Source organism: Callospermophilus lateralis, chromosome 18 (assembly GCF_048772815.1).
Source record: "Callospermophilus lateralis isolate mCalLat2 chromosome 18, mCalLat2.hap1, whole genome shotgun sequence".
NCBI classification, from domain to species: Eukaryota; Metazoa; Chordata; class Mammalia; order Rodentia; family Sciuridae; genus Callospermophilus; species Callospermophilus lateralis.
The window spans coordinates 8,935,963-8,948,728 of NC_135322.1; the positions used below are offsets into that span (position 1 = coordinate 8,935,963).

Consider the following 12,766-nt stretch of genomic DNA (forward strand, 5'->3'; position numbering starts at 1 on the left):
CAGGGGCCAGGTCAACGTAATCCTAAGGTGTGGGTGGGATGGGAGAGCCACTCCTTCCCCTCCTCTCTCACCCGGCTTCTCCTTGGCAAGCTGTTTATCCAAGGCAAGGGTGGTCTTCTCCTCCTGAATGAACATTCGGTCGATCATTACCATCTCAGCCGAGGGGCTCACCCTCTGGTGGGGTTGAGAAGAGAACACAGGTTAAGAAGGGGGGGAGCGCTGCGGTGTCTTGTGATCTGACCTCCTGCCTCCCTGCCAACCTCTCTTCGTGCTAAGGGGCAGGAAGCCCTTCCCTGCTCAAGAGGGGAAGGGAAAGGCTAGGGTCATAGGCAGGAGGGAGGGCAGGAAGGAGTGGCAGGGGGTGTGGCCCTTACCCGGGACTCCTCCAGGAGCAGGAGCCTGTATTTATTAAGCATGGCCTGGGTGCGCTTCAGCAGCTGCGTGGAGACCGTCTCAAACTCCTCGTCCACTGCCAGGAAGACAAGTGAGGGGGCCAGAAATGAGGGCGCAGACTGTGCTGGGTCTGCAGGTCAAGTGCACATGCGCTGACCCGTCTCTATCCTTTGGGCCTCCTGCCCCTACCAGGACCTGGGGGTCAGGGGACCGTGGGGAGGCCTCACCTCTGTGGTAGTCGTTGGGGGAGGGGAGGGCACCCTGGTAGACGTGGTAGGGCAGGAGGCGATGCAGGGCGTCCTCGAAGGAGGGGAAGGCCGTCTTGTAGTCGGGGTGCAGGACCGAGCCCTGGTGTCTGTGCAAATGCTCTAGGAAACTGGGGCAGAGAGGGGTGGGAGGGACCACACAGAGCAGGGTGAGGGCCAGGAGGGAGATGAAGGGCAAGGGCCCTGCAGCGGGAGGCTATGGGCACACGTACCCAGCCTGGGCCCTGTTCCACTGACTCCCTGCCACCAGCCAAAGGCAGCAGTGTGACCATCTCCCCATTTTACAGTAGAGGAAACCAAGGCTGCGAAAAGTAAGGGAGTTGCTCCTGCCCCAAGTACACAGAGCAGAGCGCCAAGGAGTGCTGGACCGCAAGCTCACGCTCTGTGCTGTTCAGTGTCCTGCCACCTGGCAGCAGTGTCCCCCTGTCCCTGGCCTCACAGCCCTCTGGGGAGCAGGGTGCTGTGGTGGGTGGGTGGCAAGATCCTGTTCCCTCCCTGGGCTGCCGCCTCCTCACAGCGCCTGCTATAGCAGTTAGGTCTCCATAGCGGGGACTGACGCCTCCTGCCGCTGGCCCGACTCCCAGCACACCTGGGGGCAGGGGCTCTGGTCTTGTCACTGTGAGGCTGCCAGCACGTACACACTGAGCACCTCATACACACTCGGTGGGAGGAGGACCAGCATCAGAGCCCACCACCCGAGCGCCCGCCTCTCCACCGAGTCTTTTCTGCCTCTCAAAACATGTCTACCCATGCAGCCAGGCACCCTCACCTGCACCCTTGGCTCTAACACCCACCTGCCCACAGGTTCCATTCCCTTCACCCACCCTGCGCCAGCATGTCTGAGGCACTGAGGGAGACCCTGCTGCTGCCCCCCAGAAGCCAAGGCCCACTTGTCCCAGCCAACCCTCACCCCCACTCTCATCAGCACTGCATTCTCGGGAGGGGGAAACTGGGGGCCTGGGGGGTGCTGGGGGGAGCAGAGACACTGCTGAGGAACACAGCCTTGGGGTGGCGGGGGCAGGGCACAGGGCAGGCGGCACCCACTCACCAGGCCTCCTTGCTGGGCTGCAGCGTGGGGGGCTTCTTGAGGCTGCTCAGCTTGCTTTCGTACTGTGGGGAAAGAAGGTGAGCGACAATATGACGGGGACCCTCCTAGGTGTCTGGACCTGCTCCCCTCCAGCCTGGGGCACAGGGAGGCAGGGGTCCTGGCCCTAGCTGCAGGGCAAATGTGGTCTGGGCTGCGCTGGGGACAGGGGAGAGGGTGACAAGCAGGCCCGAACCCTGTCCCCTGCCCAGGTGGTCTCTGGGTCTGTCTGACTCAGGTCTCATGTCTCGTCCCTTCACCAGATGGCCCTGTTCCTGAGCCACTGTCTGACATGTGGCCCCTCCATCTGCATGCTCTGTCTCCACCCACGTCACCCTCTTTCCCCTGCCTTGTCCTGTCTCCCTTCTGCCTCTGGCAAATTGGTCATCTCCACCTACTTGGGGCCCTGGTCCCTCTGACCGCCCTCTCCCCAGCGTCTGAAGGTCAGTCTGCCTTACCTTGTCCTGGTGTCGCTGGCACCACCTGACCTGTGGGTCTGTCTGGAGTCCTGACCCTGACCCTCCTGTCCATGTCAACTCCCATCTGGGACTGGCTCTCATACTGTCACCCGGCTGTCCTGGCACCTGTCTGTCCGTCTGGGTTTTGACCTCTAAATCTTGGTCAGTGGGTCCCATCTGCCCCTTCCTGCCCATCTGGCTGTTTCCAGTGTCCTAGTTCAGCCTGCCCCGCTGGCCCTATCTCCCAGTTCCCTGATGACGCCCGATCCTTCACTGACCCTGCTCTGAGGACCTCTTACCTGCAGCCCGGAGGACTTCCCTGGCCCGGATACAGCGGCCTTGGCCACACTCAGGGTTGGGAGGTTGCTGGCAAAAGTTTTGCTCTCGGCAGGAAGCAGAGGAGGGAGGCCTGGGCGGGGCGGGGAGACAGGCCCAGGGTCACTGGCACGAAGGCCAGCCGCACACGTGTGCTCCCCTCTGCCCACCACTCTCCTCCTGGTCCTCTGGCCTTGACAGACACAAGCCCTGGGTAGCCCTGGGTAGCCCTGGGCCAGGGCAACAAGCCCTGTCCCCTGCCTGCCTGTGGCCTGATGTCTGGGTGTCACCCTGGGCTGGCAACCCCACAGTTCTGCCCCAGCCCACCCCTTTGAATCTCAGCCCCCACCCCGCCTTCAGCCCGGGTCTCTCCTGTGTGGGCTCCTCCCCCTACCTGTGGTGGCCATGGGTGCCTGGGCAGGGGGATGGCTGGAGGCGGTGGGGGTCCCGGATGGGGCCTGCCCACTGACCAGCACAGAGGCAGTGGGGTTGGCGAGGGGCCCCAGGCTGGTGGAGGTCTGCGGGACGGTGGGGGCCCCCCCAGTCTTGTTCTGGAGAATGATTCCGGACGGCACCTGAGGAGGGGACAGGTGGTTGAGGGGCACGGGCTAGGCGTGAGGGTGGCCAAATGCACCAGGGCCAGGGATGAAGAGCCAGGAAGCAGAAGGGATGGGCCGGGCGGGGCGGCAGTGTCCCTGTGGTCCATTACCTGGTGGAATCTCTCCAGAAGAGCCTTCGGCTGGGGCAGCGCTGGAAAGGGGGTGGTCACCATCTGGAAGGTCCGAGGAGGCGGTGGGGGGGGCGCTGTGGGCTCGGGGACCAGGTGGAGGGTCGGTGGGGGGGTGGGGGACTTGTGGGGTCCCTGGCCAGGTGGGAACTGGAGCTGGAAGTCAGGCGGCGTGGGGGCTGGCAACCTGGTGGGCGTCTCAGAGGAGGCCGCCCCCGAAGAGGTGGAGGTAGGAGGGAGGTGGGGGGCTGGGGGCAGCGGACCCTCAGGTGGCTGGGATGGTGGGCGTAGGGGGGGCTGGGGGGGGCCAGGGGCAGTGGGGGCCGGGGTGCTGGCTGGTGGGGGTACACCCAGCTGGTTCTGGATAACAAAGATGCCGGGCAGAGTGGGGGGTGCCTGGGGTGGGGGGCACGGGTGCAGGGCTGGCTCTGAGGGCGGGCGGGACAAGCTCTGGGGCTGGGAGGGGGGGCGGGAGTGGGGGCGAGAAGGGGGGCGCGACGGGGGCCGGGCGGGGTGCGGGGAGGGCAGGTGGGGGCTGTCTCCCAGAGGGGCCTGGTGAGGTAGTGAGGGGGACGAGGAGGGGCCCGGGCCCTTCAGTGGAGCTGCTGCTGGGATCTGGGCGGGGGAGGGAGTGAGAGGGAGGGGCGGGGTCAGAACAGCCTGGGTCCCACTGCTCCCAGAACTGAGGACCCAGCCACCCCAGCCCGAGCCCCACTCTGAGCCTACCTCAGTCCTGAGGAAGGACCCCACGTGGCTACCCTTCCCCGTCCACTCCGCCTTCTCCCTGTGCCACCTCATCCCCACTGCCCCCCACCTCCGCCTGTCCCCACCGTCTCCCCCACATTTCCCTGCCCTCTGACCTCCCTCTGCCTCCCCCGCCCTGACCAGGTGAAGGCAGGTCCTGCAGGTTGCAGGTGGGCAGCAGCAGGGGAGCAGCGGCAGGCAGGGCAGCCCGGGCCCAGGGAGGCCAGGAGCAGGGAGCAGGGGCAGAGCGGAGCATCCCGGCACAGCCAGGGCACAGCCAAAGGACAGCACAGGCACGGCTCTGTGGCCAGGGTGTGGGCGCAGAGGCTGGGGCCATGGAGCTGAGGGCAAGAAGCAGCTGTGGAAGCCTGGCCAGGCCGGTTCACAGCCACATGAATGGGGATACACTGGCAGGTGAGTCCTGGGCCCCTGTCCAGGTGTCCTGAGCCCTGTCTGTCCACCTGCAGGGCCATGGCCGTGCGCCTAGCTGCACAGCCCTGATGAGGTGCCTGCACCCTTATCAGGCAGAGCCCGAGTCTGAGGACACAGGCAGCCCAGCACGTTCTGAATGCCACACAGCGACCTCCCCAAGCTGGCCTCTGCCAGAGCGCCTCACCCCTCTGAAATCTCTTGCCAAGAAGTTACCTGCCATCAACCCTGACATAGCAGCCATTATGTAGCCAGGAACCCAACACTGGCCCCACACCCTGACGCCTGCAGATCTAGCGCACACAGCTGGGCACCCGCACCAACCCTGCCACCCCCGCGTGGCCATGAGAGCAGGGATAACTGGACGCATTTCACAGAAGAGAAACAGGCCGGGGAGCCCCGGAACCACTGCCCAGTCTCCTGACGAGGACGGGTCAGGCTTGGAGGCTCTGACGGCGACTCAGCACCTCTGCCTGACACCACTTGGCCACTGCCGAGCCATCTTCCAAAGCTGGCTGAGGAGGACCCAGGACCAGGGAGCTCAAGGGACCTGCCAAAGGCCACCCGATGTTGCCATGCTCCAACGCTGGACCTCGGCCGTGGGCCTCCCATGTGGGGACAATGTGGATGCAAAAAATCATGTTCGAGTGGCTTGGTCGACTGAGAATCCTCCTCAGCGTCAACTGTTTCAGAGTCACCACTAGCCCTGTCCTCCAAATCTGGGACCCTTCCAGCTCCGGCCAAAACCTGGCCCTGAACCACTTCAGGTCAACTCAGAGACAAAACAATGAAAATGACCACACAGTTCAACACCTCCCTAAAGGATTACCACCCCTAGGAGAGGTCAGAGGGCCAGCCCCGCTCTCCACAGGCTGAGGGGACAGTCCCCTAGGAAACCCTCCAGAAGGCAGCTTGGTCTGGGCCTTTGAAGGGTCATGACTGAACCTGGCCGTTCTCGCTCCAGGATATGTGGTAAAGCACACGCAGCCGAGCTCGGGTGGGAGACAGAGGGGACAGGAACCGGCAAGGCAGGGGTGGGTCAGTGCCCTCTAGGGACGTTTCTGACCTTGTGTGTCACTTTTAAAATTTGAGAAAGAGGAAGAAGTGTAGTTAATGATGGCAGGTCGCTTGCCTAGCATGCCTGAGGCCCTGGGTGGGACCTCCAGTACCGCAAAAAAGAGGACAAGAAGGAGAAAGGCAAAAAAAGAACATCTGGCGCGGGCTTGCAGGCCTCCCACCGGGGACAACCCAGAGGACCAGCAGCCAGCCAGGAGGAGACCGGTGGGGAGGGACCACAGTGCCGCCCACTTACCACCCCAAACGCCTTCCCAGGGGCTCAACAAACGGCCACACGGAAGCGCCGGAGAGCTATGTGGACCGGGAGGACGCCGCCGGCCATGGTGAGGGGGCAGCAGGTGAAACCGGACTGTGGCCAGCAGACTGGGTCCTGCACTGCATGCTAAGCTCACCGACTTGGACGACAGTACAACAGGTAAGTACGAGAGTGCTCCCGTCCCCCAGGGCTGACCTATCACACTGAGATGTCCAGGAGCAAAGAGGCGTTGTTGGCGATGGGGTCTCAAGTGACTCCGAGGGGAGACGTGCCTACGGGTGAGAGCTCCAGATACGGCTAACAATGCAGAAGGTTCACGGTGGGCGACAGGGTAGGCAACCAGCCTCCAAGTGGCCCCTGACGATCCCCTCCTCCTGGTGTTCAGTCACCTCCCACAATGGACCAAGGCTGGTTGTGACCAGTGCAATTTGGAACGGCAGGTGTGGTCAACCGTAGGTCACTTCCCTGATTTGGTTATAAAACAAGACTGCAAATGTCACTCTGAGCAGCCCCACCCGGCTCTCCTTCCACTGGGAAAGCCAGACGTGGCCTGTGCGGACCTGACCTTTACAGACCCCCTCGGGGAGGCACTGAGGCCTCTGGCCAACAGCCACAGGAGAGCTGGAAGCAGACTCCCCAGCCTAGTGGGGCCCAGTGACTGCAACCCCAGCTGACACCTGGATCATAACCTCACGAGGGACTCAGAGGCAGACCCCTCAGCCCGCTGCTTTCAGGCCCTGACTCACACTGAGAGACACACTGATGCTTGCTGCTTTAAGCTGCTAAGTTTTAGGGGTCACTTATCACACAGCAACAGATAACTAACAAATGTGGTTAAAGAATAAAGAACTCTTCGGGTGCCCTGGCGCACACATGCCTGTAATCCCAGCAGCTCTGGAGGCTGAGGCAGGAAGATCCCGAGTTCAAAGCCAGCCTCAGTAAAAGTGAGGTGCTAAGAAGCAACTCAGTGAGACCCTGTCTCCAAATAAAATACAGAATAGGGCTGGGGATGTGACTCAGTGGTCGAGTGCCCCTGAGTTCAATCCTCAGTACCAAAGAGAGAGAGAGAGAGAGAGAGAAATGCACATCAAAAGCAGCCCAGAGTGTCATGTTTTAACTCATCATTTTGGGAATAAGTCAAGTGTCCAGTAAAGACTTTCATGCACGTTGTCCACACTGGACAGTCGGCTACGACTCCAGAGGGGTGCAGTTCGCCTGCAGCGACTGGATCGCGAGTGCACATCCGCTTATTGCAGCACACAAGCTCCCAGGCAGTGAACAGACTGCCACGCGGGGAATGTGGCAGGGACTGGGGCTTCCTGCGGCGCCATGTGGAGCCTAATGCTCATCAGTAGCCACGTACCAGGGAGATAAACACCACTGTCCCCAGAGGAAGGATTCCAACTATACCCGAGGATGAGGACACGTGCCCCAGGCCACCTAAACATATAATGCACAGCCTGGGGGCCAACGAGACAGAACGGAAGGCCACCTTTCAGCACCCACACGAAGACCTCAAAGGGTGTGCAAAACAAGTTGCCGTGGTTACCTGGAGGGGGACAGGTGGCAGTGGGCTGGGGAGGTAGGGCCAGGGTGACACACTGTGCCCAGACACAGAAGAAACCCACGACATTACCAACTGCACCCACAGGGTGCCATTACAGGAGATTTTTTTTTCTGTATCTTCTAAATTTTCTAAAGAAGCATTAAATTCTTATGTGTATACATGTGTGTATATGTACACATGTAGACACACACCACATACACGTCCCTCCTGGTGCTGGGGAGTGAGCCGCGGGTCTCATGCATGCTCAGCTAGTGCTCTACTAGGCTGCACTCCAGCCCAATCAGTTTGAATACACTGCCACAGGAGTATTTATCAAGAGATTCTGGCCTGGAGACAGAGCTCAGTTGGTAGAGTGCTTGCTCTCTACATGTATAAGGCCCTGGGTTCAGTCCCCAGCACCACAAAAAAAAAAAAAAAAAAAAAAAAAAAAAGATTTCAACTGTCCATGTGGATGGCAAGATGCTCGGCCTCGTGTACGATTAGAAAAAAGGACAGGGAACTGATGTTCTGTGGCCCGGGGAAGAGCAGGCTAGCTGTGACCTGGTGTGGTGGGCTATGGGAGGAAGCCCTCGGTGGCCCAGCCCCGTACAGGGCAACCAGGTGACATTTACATAAAATGTTTGGGAATCAGTTTGCTCTGGAGCCCACGGTTCTCCTTCTAGAAATCTACCCTGCAGATGTGTTCAGCACGGACTCCAGATGTTTTAAGTGCTGTTGTTAGCCATGACAAGGGACCACCTTGAGTATTCCTGAAGAGGGAACTGAATACATACTTCAAGGTGACTTCAAACAGCTGGCCCTGTGACAGCTGAATGGGGAAAGAGGTTTATAAAGGAATTATGTCTGCGCTGAGCACATTCAGACATTTTTTTCTTACTATTCCCTGAGGAATACAACATGACAACACTCTCATAGCACATCGTCTCAGGCACTGTAAGTCACCTATGAACAACCTAAAGCCCAGGGGAGCAGGTGCTGTCAGGGTGGGGCACTGCTGGACAGAGCCCTCGCCCAGCTCACACAGCCCTGGGTTCCAGCCCCAGCACTGTGAGAATCAATTGCAAAATCCACGTGAGGTTACGGAGAGGCTCCGCAGCTACAGAGCCTTGGTGTCTGCGTGGGGGTCTTGGAACCAACCCCCTTGCAGGGAGGGAGGGATAACGATCATGAGCCACAACAGAAAGACCTCGAAGGAGAGCACATCAAGGCCACAGGCCACAGCTGGCCTGGCCTACCAGCTTCTATGTCCCACGAGACAAGAAACGTTTTTACATTTTTAAATGATTGGGGGAAATTTTAAAGTAGAATAGTATTTTGTGACTCATGAAAATCATATGACATTCCAAATTTCAGCGTCTTGGAGTTTTACTGGAATATTCCAAGCTTGTTTGCTGTGGTTTATGCTGCTTCTCCACTACAGCGAGAGCTCAGGACCGGCACGCTGGCTCATTATGGCGAGCTTGCCTGGAGAAACAAATCACTAAATAATGGAGAAGGACAGAAGACTTGGCCCGGTTATTTTTGTTCCACAGTAAAACATACACTCTTTCCAGGCACCCAACCCTGACCTAAGGGCATTACATACATCAGTTTATTTAGTCCTAGTAACTATAAAGTAGCTGCTATTATCCTTATTTTTACAGATAAGGAACCTAAGGCCCAGAGAGGCCAGCAACTTGCCCAATTCACAGAGCCTGTGGGGCCAGGGGCCTAAGCACCCTTCCTCACTCCCAGGCTTGGCTGCCAAATGCTCCCTGTGCCCATTTGCAATGACTCAAGTCACCCCATGGGCTGTGATCAGATTTACGAAGAACACAAGAGAGAGAATAGGAAACACTGGTGTGCATCATGCAGGGCACCGGGGAAGCTCTGTGTTCAGTGACACATACACACAGGTGTTCCCTGGGTGGTGACAGTAAGAGGCACTCTGATCCAAGGTGGGTGGGGAAGTCGTCTGAGAAGCAGGCCTCCAACACTGTTGCTAAAGAAGCAAAGCCGGATGCACAATGCGGTTTGGGGGCTTCTGTCTGCTCAGACATGAGAGGAAAGTGCACGTGTACACAAACGCACACACACACACGCACGCACACGCACTCACACGCATATGCATGCATGCACAGTCAAGTCTACCTGGGTCAGAGCTCAGAGGCTGGACAGCAAGGAATTACTGCTTGGATCTCATATGCTTCTCAAAGGGCCCCCTGGTGACCACTGACCCCCTCACTGCTCACTGACCACCACTGGAGAGCCTCCCACACGTCAGGCATCATGGTAGGCAACCGCTGCACAGGGCCAAACCTGTGCACTGTCCTAGACGGCCTGTGTGTGATGGAATCAGCTGACATCCCTACCTGCCGGTCCAAGTGCCCACAGGGTCACTACCATCCCTGAGCGCTGGCCTGTGCACAGCCACTGCGTGGTCAGTCGGGCGCCTCACTCCATTCTGCAGGTGAGGAAACTGCACTTCTGAGAGCTGACTACACAGAGCGGGCTTCACACCTGGGCCTGTCTCTTGCCACAAATTGCCAGGGTTTGGATCCAGGCTCTGCCCTGACCAGCTGGGCAGCCTGGGCAAGCAAATTCATCTCTCTGGGCCTCAACTTCCTCATCTGTAAATGGGGGATGAACACCACCCACCTGAAGGAGGCGCCATAGGGTTTCGATGAGAGGCTGGCTGTGAAGTGTGCGGCTTGCACCGAGAGACAGAAAGGGCTGCCATCTGTGGTGTGATTGCCACACACCCTCTTCCTCAAGCCTCCAGCCCTTCAGCCATTTCCAAACCGTCCCCCAAACCCTTGCACTCCTCTCCCTCGTCTCTGCTAGCTCCCAGCCTGAGACACTGCCCCCTTTCCCCGGAGACCCCCCCAGCCACCTCAAGGTCTCCACTTCCACTCTTGTCTTCCGACAAACCATCTTCCAATGGCAAGTAACCGGAGCATGCCGCGGCCTGGCTGGGGACTGTCCACCCCTTCTATGTCCAAACTCCTCCATGGCCCATGGGAGCTGCGGCTTCTCCGACCCATTCTTGCTCCGCCACTCCTCCCCACTGCCTCATCCCAGCCTGGGGCTCTGCAAATGCAGGGTCCCCTCAGGGCATAGGCCCTCCTGCACAGGGAGCGGTGCCCCTGCTGCACACGCTGCTGCCACCACCGCCAATGCCCTCTCTGGCTGGCTGCAGGCCGGTGACGGGCCTGAGTCTCCCTCCACTTCACTGTGGTGGGCTCGACAGAGCCGGCCACGGAGTTCCCCTGAGGCTAGGTGTCCCTCCATCCTGTGTTCCCATCCGCTGGGCACCGGCTACCTACCAGGCACTTCTGGGCACAGGGGACACACCCCCTGCCCTCCCAGAGCCTGGATTATGGCAGAGAGTGTGAGTTACTCAACAGAGACCGTGCCCTTTGGGCAGGAGGACACGAGCACTTTGGAGAAGGCAGGAGCAGGCTGGGCTGCAGTCTCTGAAGTGCCTGGGGAGGAGCAGATAGGGCCCTCGACCTGGGCTGTCTGGGACTTCGTTTTGCTTTTTGGTACCAGGGACTGAACCAAGGGGTGCTTAGCCACTAGTCACATCCCCAGCCCTTTCTATTTTATTTGAGACAAGGTCTCGCTAAGTTGCTGAGACTGGCCTTGAACTTAAGATCCTCCTGCCTCAGCCTCCCAAATCGATCCAGGACTCTGTTTTAAAAGTGAAAGTCCTGCGATCGAGGGCTGAAGGCTGTACTGGTGAACAGGGAGGGCCTATTGCCTCAGGACGAGCAGGAGAGCTAGCACTCAGCGCACATCTTCTCATCCACAACCACCAAGGCGCAAGAGTGCACAGGTCTCCACAGTGCCCTCAGGAGGGCTCCCACACCCTAGAGAGGTGGCCTGGAGAGGAAGTCACCAGCCAGGCAGCTTCAGCTCATGCATTTTTAAAACAGGACCCCTCATCCCCCTGCCCCTTCCTGCCTTTCTCCCTGGGTGCCATCCTAACCCTGTATCTCTTTGGTGACTGTCACTGGCCCCAGGCCTCCTCCCATAATGACAGCTAGGAACAATAATGACCTAACCATTTCTGGCGGATTCCCTCCTTCACTGCCTACAGCTGCTGCCCCTCCCCCATCCGAGGGAGGCCTGAAGAAGCAGGTGGCTCAATGTCACATTGCAAAACCACAGCTGTCCAAGGCCAAAGGCCATGCTGATCTCTGCCACCTGGCCCATGCTGAGGCCACTCCCTCTTCTCTCCACCTGTCCCTTGTCCTTTTCAAAGACTACACCATCCACTCCTGCAGAGCAAAGTGGCCCTCCATGACTTCTTATGTTTACATGACAATGACTCATATGAGACAGGAGCTCATTTTCCCTACAGGTAGTTTCTATAAATCAATAATAAAATGACCAGTGACCCAAACTTTAAAGCAATTTCATAGAAGAGAACTTACAAATAACCCTTCCTCTGAAAACTTGCCTGACCTTATTCATAATAAAAGAAATATGTTTTGAAACAACATACGGTAGTTGTCGTCACCTATCAGCTTGGCCAAGTTCAATACCAGCGAGACTTCAGGAAAACAGGTACAAATCACGTACTGATGATGAAGATCAAGCCGATTTAGACCCACAGAGGGGCCAAGAGCAACCCCTGTAAGAACTCAGCCCACAGAATCATGGCACACTCATTCTCTACAACTAATGACCAAGCCTGGCCGAGCACGCCACCACACAGCTGTAGAAAAGAAGAATGTCTCTAAGGTCACTGGAAATGATAAGATGCGACCTGTAGGCAGAGTACGTTGTGTTTGTAAAAATGGAAAGAAAAGAATGCACGTGTGACCTTCCTCTATGTGCAGAAAAGAACTGCAAGATGCCACCCCAGGGAGCTTCAGAGGCTGAGGAGCGGCTTTCACCACCCCTTTTGGCCTCTCCTGGGATGTGAACCCTCGGGGCGTCACTTACTCCAGGGTGAGCATGGCAACTTTAGGAATAACTCGTTTCCCGCTGGAGGCATCCTGTGTCCCTGCCTAGAGCGTGGGCTCCCAGGGCTGGACCTGGTCTCAATGGTCCCCGCTCTCTGGAGACACTCACAAAATATGGACAGGCGGGTGGGGGGGCGGGGGGCGGCAGGGGGCAGGGGGCACACCGAGTCAGCGAGAGACAGAGGCAGGCAGGGCAGAGCGGGGAGGAGAGCAGGAGCAGGGGCGAGGCTGGGTCTCAGCCAAGGACAGAGGCTGCTGGGGTTCATCTACCTGGGGGGCTGGAGCCGGGGAAGCCTGGCTGTCGGGGGCCTGAGGGCCGAGGCCAGCTCCTTTGGCGGTGGGGGTGGCCAAGGCTGGGTCTTGGGCGGGAGGCGGGGCGCTGACTATGACCGAGGCAGGCACGGAGAGGTGGGGGCCCTCTGTGGAGAGGGGCTGCTGGCTCCTCTCCTGCAACGGGCAGCCCGCACAGGGTCAGAAGACCACCCCACGGACCCCCGC

General features: G+C 58.8%; 1 protein-coding gene across 3 annotated transcripts in view; it reads right to left on the reverse strand.

Moving 5' to 3' along the window:
- Bicra (BRD4 interacting chromatin remodeling complex associated protein) overlaps positions 1–12,766 on the reverse strand; it is a 69,315-nt gene that overhangs the window by 3,286 nt on the left and 53,263 nt on the right. The window contains exons 7-14 of one of the 3 annotated variants that reach the window (XM_076838422.1): positions 12,539–12,715; positions 3,226–3,288; positions 2,911–3,091; positions 2,501–2,610; positions 1,708–1,769; positions 621–769; positions 375–469; positions 72–174 (exon numbers count right to left, since the gene is read on the reverse strand). In XM_076838422.1, coding sequence (XP_076694537.1) covers positions 72–174; positions 375–469; positions 621–769; positions 1,708–1,769; positions 2,501–2,610; positions 2,911–3,091; positions 3,226–3,288; positions 12,539–12,715 — 940 coding nt within the window. Of the gene's footprint in view, positions 1–71; positions 175–374; positions 470–620; positions 770–1,707; positions 1,770–2,500; positions 2,611–2,910; positions 3,092–3,225; positions 3,859–12,538; positions 12,716–12,766 lie in introns of all 3 variants that reach the window. The other 2 variants (XM_076838420.1, XM_076838423.1) reach the window with 2 other exon arrangements.